The following is a 22,415-nucleotide window of genomic DNA, read 5'->3' as shown; positions in this document are numbered from 1 at the left end:
GTCGTGCTAGCCTTCTTGATTGAAGCTGACAATATGAAGCCCCCTGGAATTTCTTCGAGCGACTTATCTATGTGAGACGGTGAACCTTCTCAAGCCGGTCGAGTGACGCCTCGTCCAAGCCCTCACGTCCCGTAGACAGCACCAGTCACAACTCGTGTGAGGGAGTGGCAGTCGAGCGTGTGGACTGTAGGGGCCCCGTTCCAGGATTCCAGTTGCTGGTCCAAACCCCTGCAGGCTCTTGAAGCCGAGTCGCCGGGATGCGCGTGACGACGCGTCTCCGAAGATGCCACTTCTGCGCCGACAGCAACTTCGTGACGGTTCCGAGAACTCTTGTATATTGGTTGTATCAGCGGTTGAGACGTCGGCTTCACATGCCAGTTAATGCAAACAGGGGGCGTGCGCTCGCGATATGGTATCTGGGGTCAGAATGCGATCAGGGTGAGGCTTCATGTCATTTGAGCGAGACTTGGCACTCACGGCGTGGAGGGGAGCTCTCGAGCTTGGGCACGATATGACGTGCCCCAGGGTTCGCTTGTTGGCCCCTGAAGCAAGGGCTTCCCATGGAGATCCGCTAGGGGTCGCCCACCCTGCCAGCGGGTAGGGCGACCCGCTGGGACGATCAGTCGAACCACCGAAACATTGAGCCATGGCAACCTCGACCACGGAACTCGGCCTCGGGGCACAAAGAGGCAGGGCAGGGACTTATATAAATCAATGCAAAGTTTTCAGGTCGCTGACGTCTCTTGTTCACGACAGGAAATATTCGAACCTCGGGTTCATCATACATGCATGCATTTTCGCTACTTACTTGCCTCCTGGTCTATAACAGCAATGCACTGTACTGTACCTTTGCTCGGACTGGCCAGCAGAGGGCTTCTGATCGCCGACTCCCCTCGGCCACCACCAGGGTCTGATTCCATCCTGGCACACAACGGCCACTGCTGCTCGGCTGTGTACTGCCGAGACCTGCTCCATCTGGTCAGACAGAATACCGCTCCAGGTCCAGGCCCGAGAGCACGGAGACAGGCTCAAGGGGCGACATGGGGCGGGCCCGATCTGTAGGAAAAGCTGGGGTAAAAGTGATCAGTCATGTCTGTCTCGATGTTACCCCGGTGTGAGGACCGATGAACTGCTAGTCTGCTGCCTCAGCCTTGTGTGACAAGCATGAGCCTGCACAGCGGCCCTGTGAGTGTCGACGTAATCTTGGAAATGACTGCAAAGCAGCGGTTCACAGTATTAGTCCCGATCCACGCATCCGTTGACCATTCTCACTCGAACTTCACCTTCGGTTCTGGCCTGTCGTTCCGGTGTCCAAGCCACCTTCGTAGGAGACGGTTTGGGCAGCAATGAACGGTCAAGGAGCCGGAAGAAGCAAGTATGGATAATTAAACAACGAAGCTTGTCGTCCATGCTGAGTGGATCCACAAGGGACGCGAGCCTAGGCCTCTCTCCCTTAGGGTGAACTCAAAGAAGCCGAGAATAAGCTGTCGACTTATACGTGATGGCCCCCATTGTCTCGGCTTAGTAGAGATACCTAGGTGGTTTGACGACCAAACAAGGCATTGTTGCCTTGCTCGCATGCATTGTCCGACATGCTCAAGCAGCCACGCACGCTGACACTTGTTCAAGAGATCCAGGGTGCCGATATCAGGAACAGACCCAGTCATGCACAGCAGCAGCAGACGGTACAATGCAGATGGACTATCTGGACAGTGGGCACGACAGGCGCCTTTCATGCAGTGCCGTCCATTTCGATCGTAGGCCCGCACGCTCTGACTGCAGGAGGTTTTGCTGACTCCTCGGAGGTTTTGCTGACTTCCAGGAACCTCGTCGATATGCGTTGGACTGCCTCCGCATCTGCCCTCGACCGAAATCGAGCAACTCGGAGGCCACGTTGCTTGCTGTAGCAGCTTGTATATTTTATTCTGTTAGAAATGGAGTGAGGCAAGCCAGGGGCTGGCATATAGTGACCGCAGGTTATGAACTTAAAGAGACAAAAACCCGGACAGTAATTGAGAAGATGATGCAGCTGCGAGAGCGTGGTGTTGCCTTGAAGTTGTTGGAGACCTCGAGGGTACATGGCCTTGAGTACAATGTTGCCCGTTGACAGATGTAGCGCCCGAGTCTTGTTTTGTGGGGCTCTGAAGGGTTGCATCAATCTGATTGAGGGGCGAGTTGCGAGCTACGAGCTGCGTGCATGCTTCCTGCCGTGTGCCTCCCAAGGCCCTTCGGACCGTCCCACTTTCTCTTGCTCATGTTCGTGATCACGATCACTTCTGACGTCGCCAACCGCCGACGTTCAAGGCATGTCACCCACAATCAACTCACGCAGTCCCCTCTCGCCCCAAGGCGACCGCGCTTGAAGTGCTGGACTGGCTCATTTTGATGGTGGCCGAAAAGGTTGGACGGGGGAGTCAAGGGTCGCTTATCTGCGAGACGGCGAGGGCATAGAAAGGCAGGACGGGCCTGCGTGGATCTGGATAGCCCCACGCGCGCATCACGCACGCATTGCCGATGTACCCTGGATACTTTGGACATGCAGCAGCACCCATTGCTCACAGCTCATATAAGACCACACCTCCGTGGCACAACCCAGCTGCCCTTCGCAGTGCACAAACTTCCTCGTCAAGTCCAGTCCAAGTCCAGTCCAAGTCCAAGTCCAAACCCGAGTCCAAGACCGGGACGCACCGGCTCAACGACTTCGGTCAGCTGCCCTTTCACTCCCAGCCGCATTTCGCCCTGCAGCAGGCAGTGTGCGAGCCCACCGCGCCACAGAACAACTGGCGACGTTCCTCAGCGTCCTCCAGGCCTTGAGGCCTCTTTGCCATTCACGGTGCTTCTCCGTACGTCATTGTCAGCTCGGTCTGAGAACACTAGGCCGTCTTGCGCCGAGTTCGCCAGTTGTGTGTGGGGGTTGTCTGCGTCAAGGGCGGCTTGAGGAACAGTCCGCTGTCTCTACAAGCTGCGCACTGAGCAGTCGCCGGTCCCCCTGGTCTGGTCACCAATAAGGTCGCCTCGCCCTTAATCACCCTCGAGAACCCTGTGGCTTCGCATGGTCTTACAGAAGTCACGGGCTGTCTAGCTCAAACCTCGATATCTTCTGGAAATGGCACACGGGCCTGTCGAGCCTCTCATATCTAGACTACCTGCGACCTTCCTTTGCCACTGGTAATACAGCACGGACTGTTCCCCTCTGCCACGCAACACACATTCCAATATGGCTTCCCAGTTCCAGTCTCAGGTCCTCGAAAATGGCCAGTGGGTTGCGAGGACCTTGAATGTCAACGACGTCCTGAGCAAACCCGCCACGAAACCAACCAAGCAAAAACAACCACCGCCCCAATGCGGCATCATGACCAGAACCTTGGTCGAAAGCCCGGTTGCTCATTGGATCCTCCCCGTGCGACTCCGCTCCCCTCAGCACAACGATATTGCAATAGTGGGCGTGAGTACCTGAACCTTTCCTACATCTCCTCTCCTCGCCCCCATGCCCCTCGACACAAACAAACTAGGCACGAAAAGACAGCCGACTGGTCGCGCTCTCGCTGGAGAAGTGCTAATGGTTGGGCACTTCAAAGGATCACTACGTGCAAATATCAGAGCTTCAGGACGATTTGCAGCTTCACAGCATCGTCAAGAAGAAGGATTTCGGGTCGCGTATTCGCAATGCCAAGGTCATTGGCACTTTTAATAGGGACGACATTGACGCCAGCAGGTTCCAAGCCAGCCGATCTCATTCGCAGCATCAGGACGATGATATTGACGTGGGCATGTCGGAGGTTTCTACCCCGGCGTCATCCCCAAACCCGCCGCACCTACCTCCTCAGCTCCTCCTGATTGTCCTGGAGACAGGCGACTGCGTGTTCCTTTTCCTGCGGTCTGGAAGAGATGGATCATTCGAATTTGCTGCAGTACAACACGAACTTGATACTACGCGCCTCGTTCGTCCCGGTTTCCATTTGGCAGTTGACCCGAGCTCGAGGTATGTGGCTCAGGCCTGCTCCAGGGACATCTTCGTTGTTCACGAGCTTGAATCGATCAGCAACCTAAACAACTCTTTCATACATGGCCAGCCCTTGAGACCGGTCAAATCATCCCGCCCGCGGGCTGTCAACGGCACAATCCATACCATGGAGTTTCTCTATCCCAGGCCACAAGATCCTCACCACATCATATTGCTGCTCATAGTGGTCAACAGGGGAGTGCCCCGCATGGTCACGTACGACTGGGAGCTGGGTGATGATATCGGAGAGGTGTTGTCCGCGGAGAAAATGGGCCATCTGTTGCCAAGAGATCACGAGATGCCGCTCCTCATAATCCCACTCACCATACGCACGGCGTTCTTTGCCGTCTCAGAGGGGGAAATCGCATACTGCAAAGACATACTACACGGCTCTCCTACTTTTGAGCCTTGCGAGATTGGGGACTTCCCTCCATCCGAGCATCATGACGGGGCGGAACTCCCGCTGTGGACAGCCTGGTCCAGACCTCCTCGACTGTCAAGATTTCATCCGAAAAACGATCATATATACGTTGCGAGGGAGGATGGGCTCGTGTTATTCCTCGAATGTGACTCTGACAACATTCTTGGAGCTTCCTTCAACCACGGAACATTTTGCAACGTGTCGACAGCCTTTACGAGTCTTTCGCACCACAACGACGATATCCTAGTGTTTGGAGGAGACTCTGGGCTTGGGGGCGTATGGAAGGCAGGTTCTCCTCGCCACAAAACTGAATGAGCACCCCATTAACAAGATGCAGGCACCTCCGAGGGAACAGGTCGCGCGACTAAGTCAGATTCCAAACTGGTCGCCGACTGTTGATTTCGTCACAACAAACGAATCTCGCCGCTGGGATGATCACGATGGTGCCACAGGGAAGACAGGAACTGGCTCTGGTTGGGATACCGATATCCTGTCGCCTGGTTTCCTCAAACCAGATAAAATATTTGCCGCAGCGGGGAGAGGGCGAAATGGTTCAATTGTGGAATATCGTCATGGCTTGCAAGCAAACATTGGTATAGATTTCGACTTTGGCACAGTGGTCAAACGGTGTTTTATGCTTCCGGCCAACGTATCAGACCGGGACTACGGCCATCATTTGTTGTTATCGCTGCCTGGCAGATCTGCCCTTCTTCGTTTTGACTCGGACTTTTCCTCGACCTTTGACGTGGATCCCGACGAAACGCCATACGACATATCTTCACCGACTCTGATGGCAAGACGTATCTCCGAGGAAACCATCGTTCAGGTCACCGAAAGTGGTATTGTGTTCATCAATTCCTCCACGAGGTGAGTCATGTGCGAATGTTGAATTATGTCTTACTTTCAATGGGCACGGAACCTTACAGTCAGACAGCAACCAGTTTTCCTTCTCTTCTTTAGGGGTTGGAAGTGCGGCTGTCACAGATGCTACGATCCAACGGAACCAGCTGGCAATCACGTCTCATTCGGCGAACGACTTTGAGCTGCACATCATCCTGCTTGATGGTTCCCGCCTTGAGGCAAGGCATCTGCATAAGGAAACTTTCGAGGGAGAGGTGACGTGTCTCGGGCTCTGTGACATTGGGGGCAAAACCCACGCTGTTGCATGTCTATGGTGGAACAGCGCCGTCTACCTGGACTTGTACAGCGTCCAGGATAAGGAGCACGTGAAACTCATCCCTATTCAATCTTGTGAGTATGCCAGTTTCCTACACATCGCAGAACATATTCAAGGGAAAATAAAGATACAGGAGTTTCCAAGACAGGGATCAGGAACTGTCGGTTTCTTCCTATACCTCTGCTTGATACACATTCTCCTCCGATCTTCATTATCACGATGCCTAGATGCGGGTCATATTACTTCCCGGCACACTCCTTCCTTCTTACTGATACTTCTGCTTGGTATCCTGATTCTGTAATGACTAACATGTCCGTCAAGTTGCCGAAGATCTTTCGCCAGACGATCCCCAGAGGAGTCTGTTAGACAATATGGAACCTTTCACAAGCATCGTGCCAATTTTACATGGCGCTGGAAACAATGTTCTTGTTTCTGGAAGCCGCGATGGGGCCTTGATGACGCTCAGCCTTGGTGATAATTACGAAGTCGCGTCGGTGTCTCTAGAAAAGGTGGGCTCTGTGCCAGCCTACGTATACGCAGCGTTTGACGGATCGGCATTTGTCTGCTGCGACTCGAGCTTCACGCTGATTAGCGACTTCCAAGGAGGCAAGCGAGGATTTGCCAAGAAACAAAATGTGTGGACTGTGGATGCGAACGACAGCAGCAAAGTCGCTCCGAGCTTTACTTCTGTTGTGGTTCTTCAAGAGAGTCTGTCTGGCAATGTCGCCAACACGCCGCTGCTTCTTCTCGCGACTGACCATGTTTTGCTTTCCGAGTTGCAACCAGATGTGGGACCTGTCCAACGGCATATACCCTTGGGCATGACGCCCCAGAAACTGCTTTACTCGCACGTCCTGAAATGTCTGGTCGTGGGCGCAAGAACACTTGATGACAGGCCCACTTTGAGGTTTATTGACCCTGACACTGGAGATGATCTCTCACTTCCTTTGCACGGCCAAACGAAGGAGCCCATTGATTTCATAAACGGGCTAGGGAAGTCTGGAGACCGGGTTCTCTGCCTAGATGAGTGGCATGTTGAGTCGAAGAACAAGAACTTCTACTTCATTCTCGTTGCAACGAATGGAGGTCCCGGGGATGGCGGGAGGGTTTTGATCGTTTCCACACAACTAGAAAGGCCAGCACAAGGTGAGAGCCGTGGAAGAATATCATTCTGGACTCGGCACAGGATAAAAGGGCCGAAGGAGCCTGTGTACGCTGTCACCGCCGCAGGTCGCAAGATCCAGGCCGCCTTCCACTCGGAGCTCGTCTACTACAGATTAGACGACGGAGAAAAGAAACTTACACAGGTGTCCACGACCCGGCTTGACTCAGAGGCCTGGAGGCTGAGCATCCTCCCCAACTCGCCGCACACCCTGGCACTGACGAGGCGGGAATCTCTGTGGGTACTTGAAGAGGCTGAAAACGATACCGACGGCTTCGAAGTGCGTCATGTCAACCCACACACGCCACTCAGCTTAGACATGCTCGAGGTGGCCGGAGGTTGGTCCTCGCCGCCTATAACCGCGATGCCATCGGAGCCGGAGCCGTCGATCATCCTTGTCGCCGACCAGGAATGTGGCCTCAACGGGCTCTGGATACCCTGGGACTCGCCCGACAAGGACTGCGATGTGCTATTTGAGACGGATCTCCCGTCCACGGTGCGGCGGCTCCGACTGGGGCGGACGCTACCGCCGTGGGCGCGCGACGCGCGAGGTCGCAACAAGAGGTTCGGGCTGCTGCCAGCGTCTGTCAACGACGCCGAGGTGCTAGGGATGGGCATTGACGGGTCGCTGCAGCACTTCACGCTACTGGACCTCGGGGCGTGGCGGTTCCTGCGGTTCCTACAGAACGTGTCGGAGACGTCGGCGGAGCTGTACCCGTTCACGTACATGCAGTTCGAGTCGCTCGAGGACGAGGCGGCGTTCGACCCGCGGCCGTCGACGGACCGCGACACGCTCGAGCGGCAGGTCGACGGGGACCTGATGCGGCGCATCCTGGACCGGCGGGCGCTCGAGGGCCTCGTCTGGACCAAGCACGAGTGGGTCGGCTACTTCATGGAGTTTCTCGACGGCGTGGACGGCGGGAAGTGGACGAGGTTCGAGGGCGTGCTGGATGAGGAGGAGAGGAGCAGGGCGTACTTCCGGCTGGCTTATGAGATACTAGAGTATTTCCTCGTTCCGATCATTTGAGACGATGGACTGGGGGCCGGGGCGGGGGGGGGGGCAGGCCTTGTTGCATTGGTTGCTACCGGACTCATAGATGTTGGGGGATCTGGAGGCGGCTACCTGCTGCTCAATGGTACTTTCTTCTTGTAGACTGTGCACCTGGCTTATCTCGCACTGAACTACTCTTGTTCTAATGATTCAGGGGAAGGGGGGGAAGCATTCGTTCCTGCTTCTGTGTCGATAAGTGTCTATCCGGCTCAGGCTGTGCAATGTAATGTTGCGCCAACCACCCATCCTGTGAGGAACGTTGAAATGAACGGATGCCATTATTCATTTATTAGATTGGAAGGCTAAGAGGGCTCTCACGGCTTAGGCGAGGGCACAGGCGCGTACAGAGGCCGTGAGCCCTGATATCTATCTCCGATTCAGTCAATCTTGGGGGAAGGAGGGAGCCAAGCCCTCTCAGGAGATTAGCACAGTCTCATTCTTTAGATGTCAGGCCTCCGAAAAGAAGCAACAGTCTTAGACCCGGACAGTATACGGTCATTTGTTTCTAATATAAGTGTTGAAGTGTCTTGCTTCCCGTCGTCGCACATAAGCGTTCAGACCTCATGAACATCGATCGGGCGGGACCAATGCATTCTACCTCCAGACCTTCGATCCTTGGGAATGATCTTGAGTCGAACTTGAGATCTGAATACGTATACTTGGCCACAAGGTATTGACATGAAGAATTCCTAGACTAGAACTCTGAGAGTGCAAGCATTCTGTGCTTGACCAGCCTGTATGCATGGGGGTGAAGACATGGTGTCTGGTATGAGCGTAGGCTGTGCGCCTTGGACAAGGTAGTCAGGTAATTCCCCAGGTCGAATTTGCCATGGGTCATTCTGTCCTATCAACCTGCAGTCAACTCAAAGAGGATATGATGCTATGTGTATATGCATGGACCTGTCTTCAGTCACCGAACGGTGCATGGAAGATGAAGGACAGGCCCGTGTGGACTTGGCAGTCTTATTCCCGTTGGGTGTTAGTCAAGGAGGACTAAGACGGGCCAGGCCAAGCAATCCCGAGACTTATTGTTACTAATATTCGACACAACAACCTGTAATAAATCATACCTGTCGCTTTTCTTGTCGAATTAAATCTGGGGCAATTAGTGTTGCCAACATGCGGTGGCCTCTTTCTCATGGCTTGGAAGGTGGGCTGGAGCTGTGAAGTCATCGTGGTGGGGCATCCCAGAAAGATTCTGCGATAGAGGGCAGGATGGCGGGATGGCGGGGTGATTGATACCCAGATAACAACAACTCCGAGGCGTGCACAGATTGATTGATAAGCCCACACGGGCTCGTGGGCACTGGCACTGGCACTGGCACTGGCACTGGCACTGGCACTGGCACTGACACAACCAGGCAGCCAGGACAGGACACAGGACAGCCACGATGGTGATGCTACTACTTTTACTGCATGGATAGGATATTGGATCCACTTCAGGCTGGGGCGAATGGTGGCTGATGGACCAAGATGTTTGCGGTCTGAACAATGGAAGACAAGGCTGTCAGACTTGCCCAGAACGGTGGTGGCCCTTAATGGTTGGGCAGTGGGAGCGTGCATGTGTGTGGCATGTGTGCATGTGTGCATGCGTTGTAAGAGAGTGTTGCAGCTGGAAAGCTGGAAAGCTGGAATTGGATGGATGCAAGAATACTGTACCCAGTCGGTTCGAGAAACTTCTGGCGCCCACTTGCCCATTCGTTCCGCCCCCTTGACCTCACCCCTGTGGCGTGGGAATAACGTCTTTTCAAGGCTTAGCTCCAAGGATCTGCCAGGTCTGCCAGGTCTGCCAGCTACGCAACCGAAAGCTGGGCAGGGCAGAGCGCGGCAACCACAGCAGTTTTTTTCCTCGCTGACGACTAGTGTGTCCCTTCCATCGCAGCAGCCGCCCGGCCATATCCAACGACAGACTTTCTATTCTCTCTGCACACCCACCACTCGCACACCAGGCGAACCTGCAACACCACGCATACCCTTTTTCCCTTCACCACAACACCATCTCAGATCTGCTTGACCAGCACTTCGGGATATTTACGACCACACTTTCCCCTTTGCCTGTGAGCAGCCCCGATCCCATCGCCAACCAACCAGTCAACCGTTATTGATACCAGTCTCCGTCCAGTTTACTCACGATCCTCCTACCCCACCAACCCAACCCAACAAACCGCCAGAATGAGTGTTGTCGGTAAGTTGTCGCACCCATGTTCCCCTTCCTTTCCCTGCTACTTGTCTCGGTGATCTAGATGCTGATGTGTTTGCTCCGTCACAGGCATTGATTTCGGAACCGTCAACACGGTCATCGCCGTCGCCAGAAATCGAGGTGTCGATGTTGTATGTCCATCCCCCACCCTCCCCCTTCTCGATCTTCAACTTCCACGCCGCATACACGCCAGAGGAAAAAGCCCTGCGCCTCTACGACGACATGCATGCTGACCATAGAAACCGTGACAGATCTCAAATGAGGTCTCCAACCGAGCGACACCGTAAGTGCCCCACCCCCAGCCCATGCGGCGGCCTTGCCGCCTCTCGATTCATCCTGCAAAATCCATGAGGCTAAACCCTTCTTTCAATAGATCGCTGGTAGGCTTTGGCCCCAAGTCACGATACCTCGGCGAGACCGCCAAAACACAAGAGATCTCAAACCTCAAGAACACTGTTAGCTCGCTGAAGCGCCTTGCCGGCCGCTCCCTCTCCGACCCCGATGTCCAGCTTGAGCAGCAGTACATCTCCGCGCCCCTGGTTGATATCGACGGCCAGGTCGGCGCCGAGGTCAACTACCGCGGCCAAAAGGAGAAGTTCACCGCCACACAACTTACTGCCATGTTCCTCAGCAAGATCAAATCAACAACATCCGCCGAGCTCAAACTCCCCGTCTCTGACGTCGTCCTCAGCGTGCCTGCCTGGTTCACCGATATCCAGCGCCGCGCCCTGATAGACGCCGCTGAGGTCGCTGGCCTCAAGCTTCTGCGCCTCATGAACGACACCACCGCCGCCGCTCTCGGTTACGGTATCACCAAGCTCGACCTGCCTTCGGCCGAGGAGAAGCCGCGTCGTGTCGCGTTTGTCGACGTCGGCGCAAGCAACTACACCTGCTCCATTGTCGAGTTCAAGAAGGGCGAGCTGGTCGTCAAGGCCACCGCCTGGGACCGCCACTATGGTGGCAGGAACTTCGACAAGGCCCTGGTCGACCACCTGGCCAAGGAGTTCTCCGCCAAGTACAAGATTGACATCTTCTCTAACCCCCGCGCCATCGCACGTGTCACTGCCGCCGCCGAGAAGACCAAGAAGATTCTGTCAGCGAACCAACAGGCCCCTGTCAACATCGAGTCCCTCATGAACGATGTCGATGTCGCCGCCATGGTCACCCGACAAGAATTCGAGGCTCTCATCGAGCCCGTGCTCACCAAGACCACCGCCCCGCTGGAGCAGGCTCTGGCTGATGCCAAGCTTACCAAGGACGACATCGATGTTATCGAGGTTGTCGGTGGTGGTTCTCGTGTGCCTGCCGTCAAGGACCGCATTCAGGCCTTCTTTGGCAAGACCCTGTCGTTCACCCTCAACGCCGATGAAGCCGCTGCTCGAGGCTGCGCCTTCAGCTGTGCCATTCTCTCCCCAGTCTTCAGGGTTCGTGACTTCTCCGTCCAGGACGTCATTCCCTACCCTATCGAGTTTGCTTGGGAGAAGGCTGCCGACATTCCTGATGAGGACACGAGCCTGGTCGTCTTTAACAAGGGCGGCGTTCAGCCCTCTACCAAGATCCTGACCTTCTACCGGAAGCAGGCCTTTGACCTCGAGGCCCGTTACGTCAAGCCCGATGATCTTCCAGGCAAGATCAACCCATGGATCGGTCGCTTCTCGGTCAAGGGCGTTAAGGCCGCCGGTGGCCCTGATGACTTCATGATCTGCAAGCTGAAGGCCCGTGTCAACATCCACGGCGTTTTGAACGTGGAGAGTGGTTACTACGTCGAGGACCAGGAGGTCGAGGAGCCTATCCCTGAGGAGGACCCCAAGAAGGAGGATGGCGAGAAGAAGGACCCAGATGTGAGTACTCCAACAGTTGATCATTTCCATACGTCGTCGCGCGCAAAGCGTAAATCGTCAAGCTCTCCACCAATTGAGAATGAGGCGACCCCAATGAATCGCAAGCGGACCTGCCCCGAGAACGGTAACGGCGAAGCTGCGTCGATCTCATCAGACTTGCAGCAAGACGAGGTTCACGAGCTAACCAAATCAAAGGCCATGGAGACAGACAACAAGGAGGAGAAGCCCAAGACACGCAAGGTTAAGAAGCAGGTGCGCAAGGGAGATCTGCCTATCGTCACTGGCAACCTGTCCCTTGACGAGACCGCCAAGAACAACCTGACCGAGAAGGAGTATTCCATGGTCATGGAGGACAAGCTGGTTGCCGACACCGAGGAGAAGAAGAACGAGCTCGAGACCTTCATCTACGAGCTGCGCAACAAGCTCGATGAGCAATACGCTGAGCACGCCAGCGAGGAGGAGAAGGAGAAGATCAAGGCCAAGCTGGAGGCTTCTGAGGTAAGTTTCCGATCCGGCGAGCCCCCTTGGGATTCAAAACAACGACTAACAGCTCATGTAGGACTGGCTGTACGAGGATGGTGAGGACACCACCAAGGCTGTCTACGTCGCCAAGATTGATGAGATCCGCGCCATGGCTGGTCCCATCGTGCAGCGACATTTCGAGAAGGTCGAGGCCGAACGCCAAGCAGTGCAGGCTAAGGTTGACGCCGAGAAGGCAGCCAAGAAGGCAGCCGAGGAGCAGGCGCGCAAGCAGACCGAGGCCCAGAAGCCTGCGCAGGAGGGCGCAAACGGCAAGGACGCCGAGATGACCGACGCAGACGCCGCCCCCAAGGCCGAGGTTGAGGAGTCTGAGGACCCGAAATAGAGTCTCGGCCAAAGCGCTGACTCTCCCATCGAGCTGGATTGAAGGGAATGGTTTGAGGCATGCGGAGGCTGCTTCCACGTCCAAAGAAAGAAATAAAGGCAGGATAAAGAACACAGAGGCTGTGGATTTCCCATAGATCGGCTCAAGACAGTCAAATTTGTGGGCGGGCTTGGCTGGCTCCTGTGTGTATTTGGGGGCTCCCTCCCCTTTCCTCAGACAGGTGAAGGGGTCGTGGTAGCTGGGGGAACAAAGAAGAGAGAGTGCTTCTTGGGTGGTTGTGCACAGAGTAATTTGACATTGGGTGGGAAAGAAAGGAAATGCTATAGACGGGAAAAAACGGGACACCCACATGTTGTTTTTCTCTCTGTCTGTTTTTGGCCCTACTACTCTTTATGAATGATGTGCAGTTTAGATTAGCCTAGATGTGACAATGGACATGAACTCTTTCTATCTCTCTCTTGTTCATTTTATGTCTGCTGGTCTACATGCGTATCAACCATCTAGGATGGCCTAATCCAAGATCACAACAAGTATCACGAAGCACACGGTCTGCAAGTCACCATTACAGACAATCAATCTTGAGGAGTACACGTTGGGCCATCGCATACGCAGGGTGGAGGAATGAATAAGTAATGAAGATGCGTTCTTGGAAGCCCAAACCCCCGAATAACTAATGCAACTAAGATACACCTTTTTCGTCTGTTTTCCATGCCCAACCCCCTCTCATACAACTTCACGCGATGTATGTATAATGTATATACTCAAACTTTCACCGCTGCTCTGCGAAAAGCTATTTTTCATTGCCGCTGTTTTGTGTATCAAACTTTTTTGGACCCCCCTCGCTGTCTCCCCGTCTCTCATGTCTCCCAAATGCTTCTCTAATCCGCTAATCCGTTGCCCCGAACCCGTCCCCCCATCACAGTTCGACAGGTTCTTGGTCTGGGTCTACACGTAGATGGTCATACGCAAAGGTGCCAGGGCTCCCCTGCGGGGAGAACCCGATCACAGTCAGCCTTCCCTGGGCGATGTCATCAGTCAGATACTTGCGGTCTGCGGGAGTATTGAGGACTTCGTCAAGCACGTCCATGTCGTCACCCGTCTAGGGGATGTCGAACAGAGGCTTGAGCTTGACGATCAGCTGCCACTCGTCGTTGGAGACGTCCTTGCGGTAGAACTCCTTGAGGCAGTCGATGGACGCCCGCGAGATTGCGCTGTACAGCGTGTCCCCTTCCTCGAGCTGCCGCCCGTATGTTGGCTGGTGCCCGCCCATCTCGATCTTGACGGCCACAGAGGGCTGGCCCTTCTTACAGACTGGGATTTGCTTGTGTTCTCTCTCGATTGATGTGCTATACATTTCGTTAGTTGAGCTCATGTAACGTCTGCCTCGCCGGGACAGTGCAATAGGCAATGTATAGTTGAGGAGGGAGGAACTTACACTCTGCCCATGGCAATGATCTCCTTCACACCAGTAGTAGGATTGTGTTTCACAGCCGAGATAGGCGTGTTGACCTTCAGCTGGCCCTCTACCACATCGACACCAACGACGATAGGGCCTGTCTTGTTGAAGACTGCCACAGGCTTGAGCACACAGGGGAAGACAGCCAGCATCTTGGAATCCTCCTTCTTCTTCTCAAGCAGGTCGTCCATGTGTTTCGTGAACTGGTCGAAGAGGTGGTAGATGATGTCGGCTGTGAAAATCTTGACGCCATTCTCATCCGCATATGATTGGGCATCCTTCTCTACCTTGACGTCGAAGCAGAGCATGACCGCGTGGTCGGGCGACTTCTCCAGCATGATACCACACTGCATGATATCTCGCTTGGAGACGGGGCCGATGCCGACATTGGCCACGGGGATCTTGCAGTCCTTGAGGAAGTCCAGCAGAGCCTCGAGCGAACCCAGGGTGGACGCCTGGACAGACACACCACGGCCAGTCCTCTCGACACGGCTGAACAAGGTCTCGAGATCGCTCTCGAGCTCGTCCTCAATGTCATCCTCGTCATCGTCGGGTCCTGCGACCAACAGACGAGAGCCAGCAATGGCCTTCTCTAATCCAGGTGCGACGATCTTGACACCGAGCGCGGCCTTGACCTCTTTGTTGTGCACGTACTGTGACTTGAGACGAAGTTCCTTGAGCTTCTCTGGTGTAAGCAGGGCTCGGACGTTCGTCTTGATGACGCCTTCCGTGCCACACAATAGGATCCTATCGCCTTCCCGCATGATACCGTTGGAAAGGATGACATCGATTGTCATACCGAAACCTTCGATCTGCTTGACTTCCAGGACGGTGGCTTGCACCTCGGAGAGGTACATGAGCGAGCCCACCATCCTCTCTTGGGTGAGCTGCAGAATCAGCTTGAGCATGTCAGGGATACCCTCGCCAGTATGGGCTGATGTGGGAATGAGCGAGACGTATTTGGACATCTGCTTGTTCTCGTAGAAGACCTCAGCGTTGAAGCCTTGCTCGGCGAAAGCAATCTTGGTCTGGTCCAACCGGTTCTTGAACTCGTTCTGCACAGCCTTGCCCTGGAGTGCCAGACTCTCTTGGAAACCGTTGTTGTCAATCTTCTTCCAGCCGTACAGACGATCGATCTTGTTGAGTGCCACCACGAATGGTGTCTTCCGCTCACGGAGCATGCGCATGGACTCGAGAGTCTGTGGCTCCAGGCCGTGCATAATATCGACAACCAAGATTGCAATGTTGCAGAGGGAGGAACCTCTTGAACGCAGATTGGAGAAGGACTCGTGACCAGGCGTGTCGATGACCAGGAGACCAGGGACCTTGAACTCGAACTTGCCATCCTGGTTGACGACTTGCGTCTTCTGCTTGATAGCATCGACTGGGAAGTAGGTAGCACCAATTTGCTGAGTGATACCACCTGCTTCGCCCTCCTGGACGTTGGTTTGACGGATCTTGTCAAGCAGCTTGGTTTTTCCGGTGTCGACGTGTCCGAGAATACAGCAAATGGGAGATCGGAGGTTGTCTTTCGATCGGGCGGCCAGAGCAGCCTGGTGGACCTTTTCACGTCTAGCCAAGGCTTCCCTCCTCCTCTGCGCCTCCAGATCTTCATCATCTGACGACTCTTCTTCCGAGGACGACTCCTCTTCCTTAGCCGCGGGCTCTTCGGCCTTTGGTCTTGAAGGCAGAGTCTTCTTCTCTGCCTCTTCATCAGAGTCTGCGTCCCAGCTGTCTTTGGGTTCGTTGTCCGATGCCGCTGCGGCCTCCCAGTCGTCCTCGATCTCTTCTTCTTTCGCCGCGGCAGCTTTTGCGGCAGCTTCAGCCTCCGCCTTCTCACGGGCAGCACGCTCCTCTTCCTCCTTCTTCTTGGCAGCCTCTTCGGCCTGTTTTCTTGCTCGCTCAGCGGCTTCTGCGAGCGCTTTCTCCTCGTCGATCTGCCCGTAAATCAGTGACTGAACTAGACCAGATACGTAAAGGTTGAGGTACTCACCTTGTCTTGCTTCTTTCCCTTGCCCTTCTTCTCAAACTTAGGCTTCTCTTTCTTAGCCGACTCGCCATCAGCCAGACCGCCAACCTGGATGCCAGCAGCCAGCATCTGCTGAAGCTTGCGCTCATTACGGGCCTTTTCTTCCTTCTGGGCCTTGGTCATGTATTTGCCATCCTTCTTAAGCTGCTCAATTCTCTCCTTCTCCTTCTGCTTCTTACGAGCCTTTTCCTCTTCCTTGCGCTTAGCTTCCTCTTCGGCAAGGCGCTCCTCTTCCTCTAGCCGGGCTCGTTCCTCGGCGTCGGCCTGGGCCTTGGCCTCCTCCCGCTTGCGAAGCTCTTCTTGCTGCTTCTGGAGGAGTTGGAGGTGTTTGGGGAGCTTCTTGCCGCCCTTTCCGGCGTCTGGTGCTGGAACAGCCGCAGCAGGCTCGTCTTGCTTCTCGGCGGCTTTGGCGGGCTCGGCTTTCGCGGGTGCCGGTGTTGTTGTCTTCTTCTTTGCGGCCTGTTTGTGTAGAGATTGTAAGCTTCATTGTCATAGCAGGATGCTTGTGGTTGCCAAAGGACATACGTTCTCCTTCTTCCTCTGCTTCTCACGCTCCTTCTTAAGTTTCTCCTTCTCGGCCTTGGTGAGGACCCTGCCAGACGCGTCCGCTTCGTCATCGTCGCCCTTAGCAGCTGGTGCCGGCTTGGCTTGTTGCTTGCCCTTTCCACCTTTGCCCTTCTTTTCGGGAAGGGCGAACTCGTCCTCGATGTTGGCCTCTGCTGGTGCGGCGGTCGGCTCAGCGGGCTCGGCTGGTTCGGCGCCTGGTGCGTCCTCGCCTTCCAGCTCAGGGAGGCCCTTCTTCTTGCGTCTCTCCTTGTTCTTGCGCATCAGACCCATGAGACCTCCTGCGGCAGGAGCATCCTCTTCGGCGCCGGCGGCATCACCGTTCTCCGGGGCTGGGGCACCGTCTCCGTTTGCTGGGGCGATGGACTCGCCCAGCTCGGCCTCCCAGTCGTCCTGGCCCTTCTTGTTACCCTTCTTCTTGGGTGCCATTTTGCAAATTACCAAGACTGATTAAATTGAAGGTGTAGATGTCTTTCTGTGCTAGGGCTATTGCTGCAGGACGAGTCACCGTGGTTGGACCAGCCTGGGAAAGGACAATAAAATGATTGGAGTTGTGCGGGTCGGTGATGGGTTGAGACGTAGCAGACAAAAGTTGCTTGGTGCACTGCAGCGGGCGAGGTCAAAGTGTGGGGTAATATTTTCGCAGGGCAGCTCCAAGCTGTGGCAAAGCAGTCGCTGCGTCTCATCATACAGTAGTCCCCCTTCCGGTCTTGTCATCTGCTAACTAACCATGGGAAACCACCACCTCTCGGATTTAACGCAACGACTGCAGAAGTAGTGTTGACTCACCTCTGAGGAACTCCGCCACAGAGGATCGGAGATCGATTTCCTTCTTTTTGGTAAATTTTGGTCACTTAGCATCTGCAAATGAGAGCATCTGTCACTTAACTCAAGGGCAATCATTCACTTCAGAATGGCCACAGAAACACCTGCAAAGAGAGAGTTGCTAATCTATTGGCAAACGCACAGTGTGTTTAGATGGGTGTTGTTTGATTTGCCTCCCGTTTGGTGCTCTGGTCTTGAACTCTAAAACATCTCTGGACCCAGACTGTTGGGTGCACACACTTTTTCTGAACCATGAAGTGAACTGACTAGCTCTTAAATTGTCAAGGCTGTTGGCGAAATGCAATTACGCTTGGATGATAGAAAGATGTCTGATCAGGTACATATCAGTCTACTGGATGTAGCATATATGCGACCTTGACAATTTTCTTGAAAATGGCTTCCACCTACATGACCTCCTGGGTAGGTGTTCATAAGTGATACTTCTGACAAATGATTTCTCTCCAATGTGGCAGTTGGTGTTGTCTTCAACAAGCTTGTGGCATACATACAAGATTCAAGAGGCTTCCCAGATGAATTTTCCGAGTCTATCATCCAAGGTCTATTGTGGCTAAAATCACCGTCTACTCACGCCAGTAATCCAACGCTGATATCACGGACAGCCTCCAGTGTTCTCGCATCAGCCTAGGATCTACTCCCGTCCACGATGGCTTGACGAGCCCGTCTCGTCTTCCTCCAGCTCAGTGTCATCCTCGAATGGTACCCTCACAAAAGCCTCGCTCGCCAGCGGACTTCTCCCCCTCTCCCGCCTTCTACCGCCAGCATGAGGCACCATGAGCCGGTCTCCGCCAACGTCTCGGTACCCCTCCGCGAACCCGACCTGCGCCCGCATGGGCGCACTGCCTCCCTCTCCCGAACCACTGACCGGTGTGCCCGGTAGCGTCTCTGCGTAGCCAGTCTCGGCGGCGCCAGCGTGGTCGTACATGTGGCGGACCTGGGACGCCTGCGAGTGCGACAGCCGGTTGATTTGGCTCGCGTGGGCCATCTCGTACTTTCGGCTGTCTTCCTCGTTCATGACGACGATGTAGGCGTCGTTCTGATCCTCCACCTCTGGCGGCGGCGACCCGCGGGGCATGTACGCCGCAGAGGTCGGATCGTCCCTATGTGAGAACCCGTGAGCGTCGCTACTAAGCGTGCCCTTGCCCTTGGTCATGTCTGTGTTGTTAGACAAGGTGCTCTCCAAAGACGACTCCCGCATCTCGATATCGTCCCGCCTAGCCTGCTTCGCAGTGGCAATAACAGCCCTCCTCCTGGGCCTGGCGTCCCCGGCCGACAAGTCGGTGCTCCCGCTCGACTCAGTCCCGGGGTCGGGGTACCTATAGACCCCGCCCTCGGTCCTCAGCGGCGCGGCGAACAGGCCCTCGACCTGCGGCGGCGGCTGCAGCACGCTCCTCTGCCGGCCCAGGGCGCCATCCATCCTGGCCCTCCTTCTCCTCCGGCTCGCGGCCCGGCTCAGACTGCCCGCCCTGAGCGCCTCCTGCTCCTCCTCCTGCGCCAACACGGCCGGGATGAACGTCTCGGGCTTGATGTTGAGGTCGTCGCCTGTCTGCTCGGCGTGCTCGATCGCCTCCTGCACCGTCGTGTTCTTGTCGGCCGCCCCGGCGTCCGCCCGCGGGCCTCCCCACGTGCGCTGCCCGGCCGTGAAAATGCCGTACACCATGTAGTACCAGTTGAAGAAAGGATTGAGAACGAACATTATGGGATACAGCCAGATCTTGTAGCGCCGCAGCTTGGCGCCGAAGTAGATCATCATGAGCCAGTTGAGCCCGAGCGAGATGGCGATGAAGCCCACAGGTAGGTCGGCGAGGCTCTTCTCGGTCGACAGCAGCGCCAGCACCATGACGAAGAAGAGCAGCGCCGTCGTGCGGATCGTGTTCTGGCAGAAGCGGTACAGCACCAGCACCGGGTACCGCCGCCACAGCCGCCAGTCGGTCAGCATGCACGCCTCGTTGGTGATGAAGCCCAGGAACCACCGCCGCCTCTGTTTCACCAGCGACGCGTACGTCTGCACCGCCTCGGTCTTGCAGAACGCCGACGTGCACATCTGGATCTGGTACCGCCGCTTGGCCCCGATCATGAAGAGGTGCGTCAGGTACCGGTCCTCGCCCAGGTGGTCCTTGGCGAAGTCGAACAGGTCCTCGCAGTGCTCCGCCTTGCCCGCGAAGTAGTACTTAGCCATGCGCCGGAACGCGCTGAACCGCAGCATCGTCAGTGCCCCCGGGAGGCACGTCACCGAGCCGCAGCCCGACTCGACCGAGCGCTCAAACAGCTGTCCGTGGATGTACTCCATGTCCTGCAGGAGCGTGATGATGCTGTGCTTCTTGGTTGTAGAGGTAATAACTCCAGTCATGGCGAGCATGTTGCGCTGGTTCCCCGGGCTGAACTCCATGTCGTAGAGAAAATTCTGCAGGCACATCCTGTCCAATATGCAGTCGGAGTCAATGAAGAGGATGAAAAGGTTGTCGTTCATCTTGAGGTACTCGGAGTAAACTCTGTCGATCAGCTTGTAGGTCGCCTTTTGGCAGGTTCGCTTGCCACCATGGGGAAACCGCGAGACTGTGATCCGAGCATCCTTATAGGCGACATCGATGCTTTGGGGATAGGTCTCAAGCGTCAAAGGCACACCAAGCTTTTCGATACAAGTCAGGTAAAGTTCGTCTTCTTGGTCGCCATCGAATGATAGGAACACGTGGATACATGATGGCGGATAATCACAGTCAACCACAGAGTTGATGGCCTTTATGAGGACGTCGGGCTCCTCCTTATAGCACGGCATGACAATGACGACCTTGGGAGCAGAGTCTTCGTCCAGGAGTTGCTTGATGCGCTTCGTCCGCCCAAGTTGGTGAGTGACAAGCTGATAGACGCAGAATAGCCACGGCACTGTCAGCAGGCCCGCGAAGGACCAGAAAGCGAACCACATGAGAAAGTCGACCATTTCTCCCGGCCAGTACCTGACTATCTGACTTGGGAGTGGCAGGGTGACCACCATGATGGGCAAGAAAATAAGCCTGTGCGATACGTGGTCAGCTATTTTCTAAAGGGATTGTCTAGAGTCTGGTGTATACCTCAGTAGCAGGAAAGCGACGGCAATTACAACTGCGAGGACATTTACGGTCCAGTGTTCAGACTTCCTGAAGACCTTCCAGAGACAGTACAGAAACGCACCGATCCACAGGAACCATTCCAAAAGCGCGGCCAGCATGACCAGGCCTACTATAGCTGTATAGACAATCTAGGATGCAATAATTAGCTATTGGCGCTTGTCGCGGAGTCAGCCCGCCCTCGGTGCCGGAGAGCAAGGTTCAAGCGGTATATTAGACATACGTCTTTGACAGCCCATGATGTAGCCATGTTAAAGGGCGTTCAGAGCGAGATGCTCAGCCTCGACCGAAAAAAATAGCTTTCTTGACTCGGACAGGCAGTTCTTAATTAGAGCCAGGATTTTGGGAGCGAGGTGACTGTCGCAGGGGCTACTAGGGCCAGAGAAAGTTGGTTGCTTCACTCATGTAATGCCAGGCATGTCTCTTGAAATGTCTGGCGCCGTAACCTGAGGATGTAATGCAGGTGAAAGGGGTATTATCTTCGGGTTCTTGCAGTAGTGGGAAGGGCTGCTTGACGTTGTCCAGCAGGGTATTTCGTGGTCCTATCCGGGCCGGGTCGGGAAGCAGTGAATTCGGAGAGTCGAGATATCTCACTCTCGCGATCCGATACGTTCGATTCTCAGGAAGTCAAAGTAAAGGAGATACATCAGCGAGTCAGCGAGGGTTGAAATTCCGCAAACAATTTCTTCAGTCCAGGGAAGTTGAGAATCCCCAAGGAAAAAAGCAAGTACAGCCTGTACCTGTACCAGGGGCGGGTGGCTGCAGTCGGGCCCCGAAGCTGTGCTCCAGGACGTTCGTATAGACAGGCTGCTCTCGTCTGCCACCGCGCCCGTATGTCAAAGGCACAAACACAACCCGTTACTTTTGCAACGCCCCTTTGCTGCAAATGACGCTCCCCTAACGAACGGCGACCAAACGACTGGCCGGAAGGGTCGCACACCGGGCCGTTACCTGCCCCCGCCACGCGCGTGTTGGTGCCAGGTCTCCCGGGGCGGACCAACCTCGCCGTGAGCTGTGAGACACGCGCAGAGACAAAGGTGCATAGGTGGTGGATCGCTTCGATGCACCGCAAATCATAGGTGTGGCCCGAAGTGCAGATTGCTGCGTGTTTCGGATACAGCCGATCTTCTGTGCGGGTCTGTCAGTCGATCATTCTTTTCTTCGAGGGCCGGTCAACTCACCCTAGGGTCAGACCTTGGGACAAGAACATTGGCTGTGGTGAATCTTGATGCGTGTTTGTCTAGATGTCACAATCACACCTCGATTGACTGTGAAATTCTTGGCAGACTCTAGCTCGCCTTGAGCTTCCAGGCAACCGGGAGCACACATAGAGGGATTAGCAAAAAGAGAGAAGAATGAATCAGCAAGGAGAGACACAGATGGAGATCAACGTTGGCATTCGGCCAAAAAAAGCAGCGAGCCACGATGGCTTAACAACAAAGCGGCCAAGCCAAGAGCAACCATTCACCTGAACAGAGAGCGACAATGAAAAAGACAGGTGATCCATAGCAAAAACGACGGCAACATAGCTAGCAAGCCCCATGTGACGTGCCTACTCGCCGGCCCATCGTCGCGACAGCAACAGGCTTGGTGAGGGAGGGTCACGCCCATGGTGGTGAAGGCTCCAAACCTTGGTAGCTCCACACCTTAGGAGGTTGTAGTGCCGGTGCGATCGAGGGGACGACCCTGCACGTCACCG

The 22,415-nt window shown here is 55.1% G+C and overlaps 4 protein-coding genes across 4 annotated transcripts; 2 read left to right on the top strand and 2 right to left on the bottom strand.

The window, feature by feature from the left end:
• Positions 1-3,217: 3,217 nt before the first annotated feature.
• On the top strand, positions 3,218-7,790 carry J7T55_014333 (uncharacterized protein; the record flags this gene model as incomplete). Its single annotated transcript, XM_053142319.1, has 5 exons — positions 3,218-3,445; positions 3,579-4,700; positions 4,762-5,291; positions 5,359-5,675; positions 5,923-7,790. 5 exons carry the CDS (start codon positions 3,218-3,220, stop codon positions 7,788-7,790), a joined length of 4,065 nt encoding a protein of 1,354 aa, XP_052994523.1.
• A 2,196-nt stretch (positions 7,791-9,986) lies between these two features.
• Positions 9,987-12,720, top strand: J7T55_014332 (hsp70-like protein; the record flags this gene model as incomplete). The annotated part of the gene is made up of 5 exons (XM_053142318.1): positions 9,987-9,999; positions 10,084-10,145; positions 10,266-10,297; positions 10,388-12,353; positions 12,415-12,720. 5 exons carry the CDS (start codon positions 9,987-9,989, stop codon positions 12,718-12,720), a joined length of 2,379 nt encoding a protein of 792 aa, XP_052994522.1.
• A 1,099-nt stretch (positions 12,721-13,819) lies between these two features.
• Positions 13,820-17,198, bottom strand: J7T55_014331 (eukaryotic translation initiation factor 5b; the record flags this gene model as incomplete). The annotated part of the gene is made up of 4 exons (XM_053142316.1): positions 13,820-14,066; positions 14,156-16,113; positions 16,170-16,664; positions 16,731-17,198. 4 exons carry the CDS (start codon positions 17,196-17,198, stop codon positions 13,820-13,822), a joined length of 3,168 nt encoding a protein of 1,055 aa, XP_052994521.1.
• A 1,045-nt stretch (positions 17,199-18,243) lies between these two features.
• J7T55_014330 (chitin synthase d) lies at positions 18,244-20,604 on the bottom strand (the record flags this gene model as incomplete). Its single annotated transcript, XM_053142315.1, has 1 exon — positions 18,244-20,604. One exon carries the CDS (start codon positions 20,602-20,604, stop codon positions 18,244-18,246), a length of 2,361 nt encoding a protein of 786 aa, XP_052994520.1.
• Positions 20,605-22,415: the final 1,811 nt, after the last annotated feature.

This window comes from Diaporthe amygdali (genome assembly GCF_026229845.1).
Source record: "Diaporthe amygdali strain CAA958 chromosome Unknown NODE_11_length_1138210_cov_64_948100, whole genome shotgun sequence".
Lineage (NCBI taxonomy): Eukaryota > Fungi > Ascomycota > Sordariomycetes > Diaporthales > Diaporthaceae > Diaporthe > Diaporthe amygdali.
This window is presented reverse-complemented; position numbering and strand designations above follow the sequence as displayed.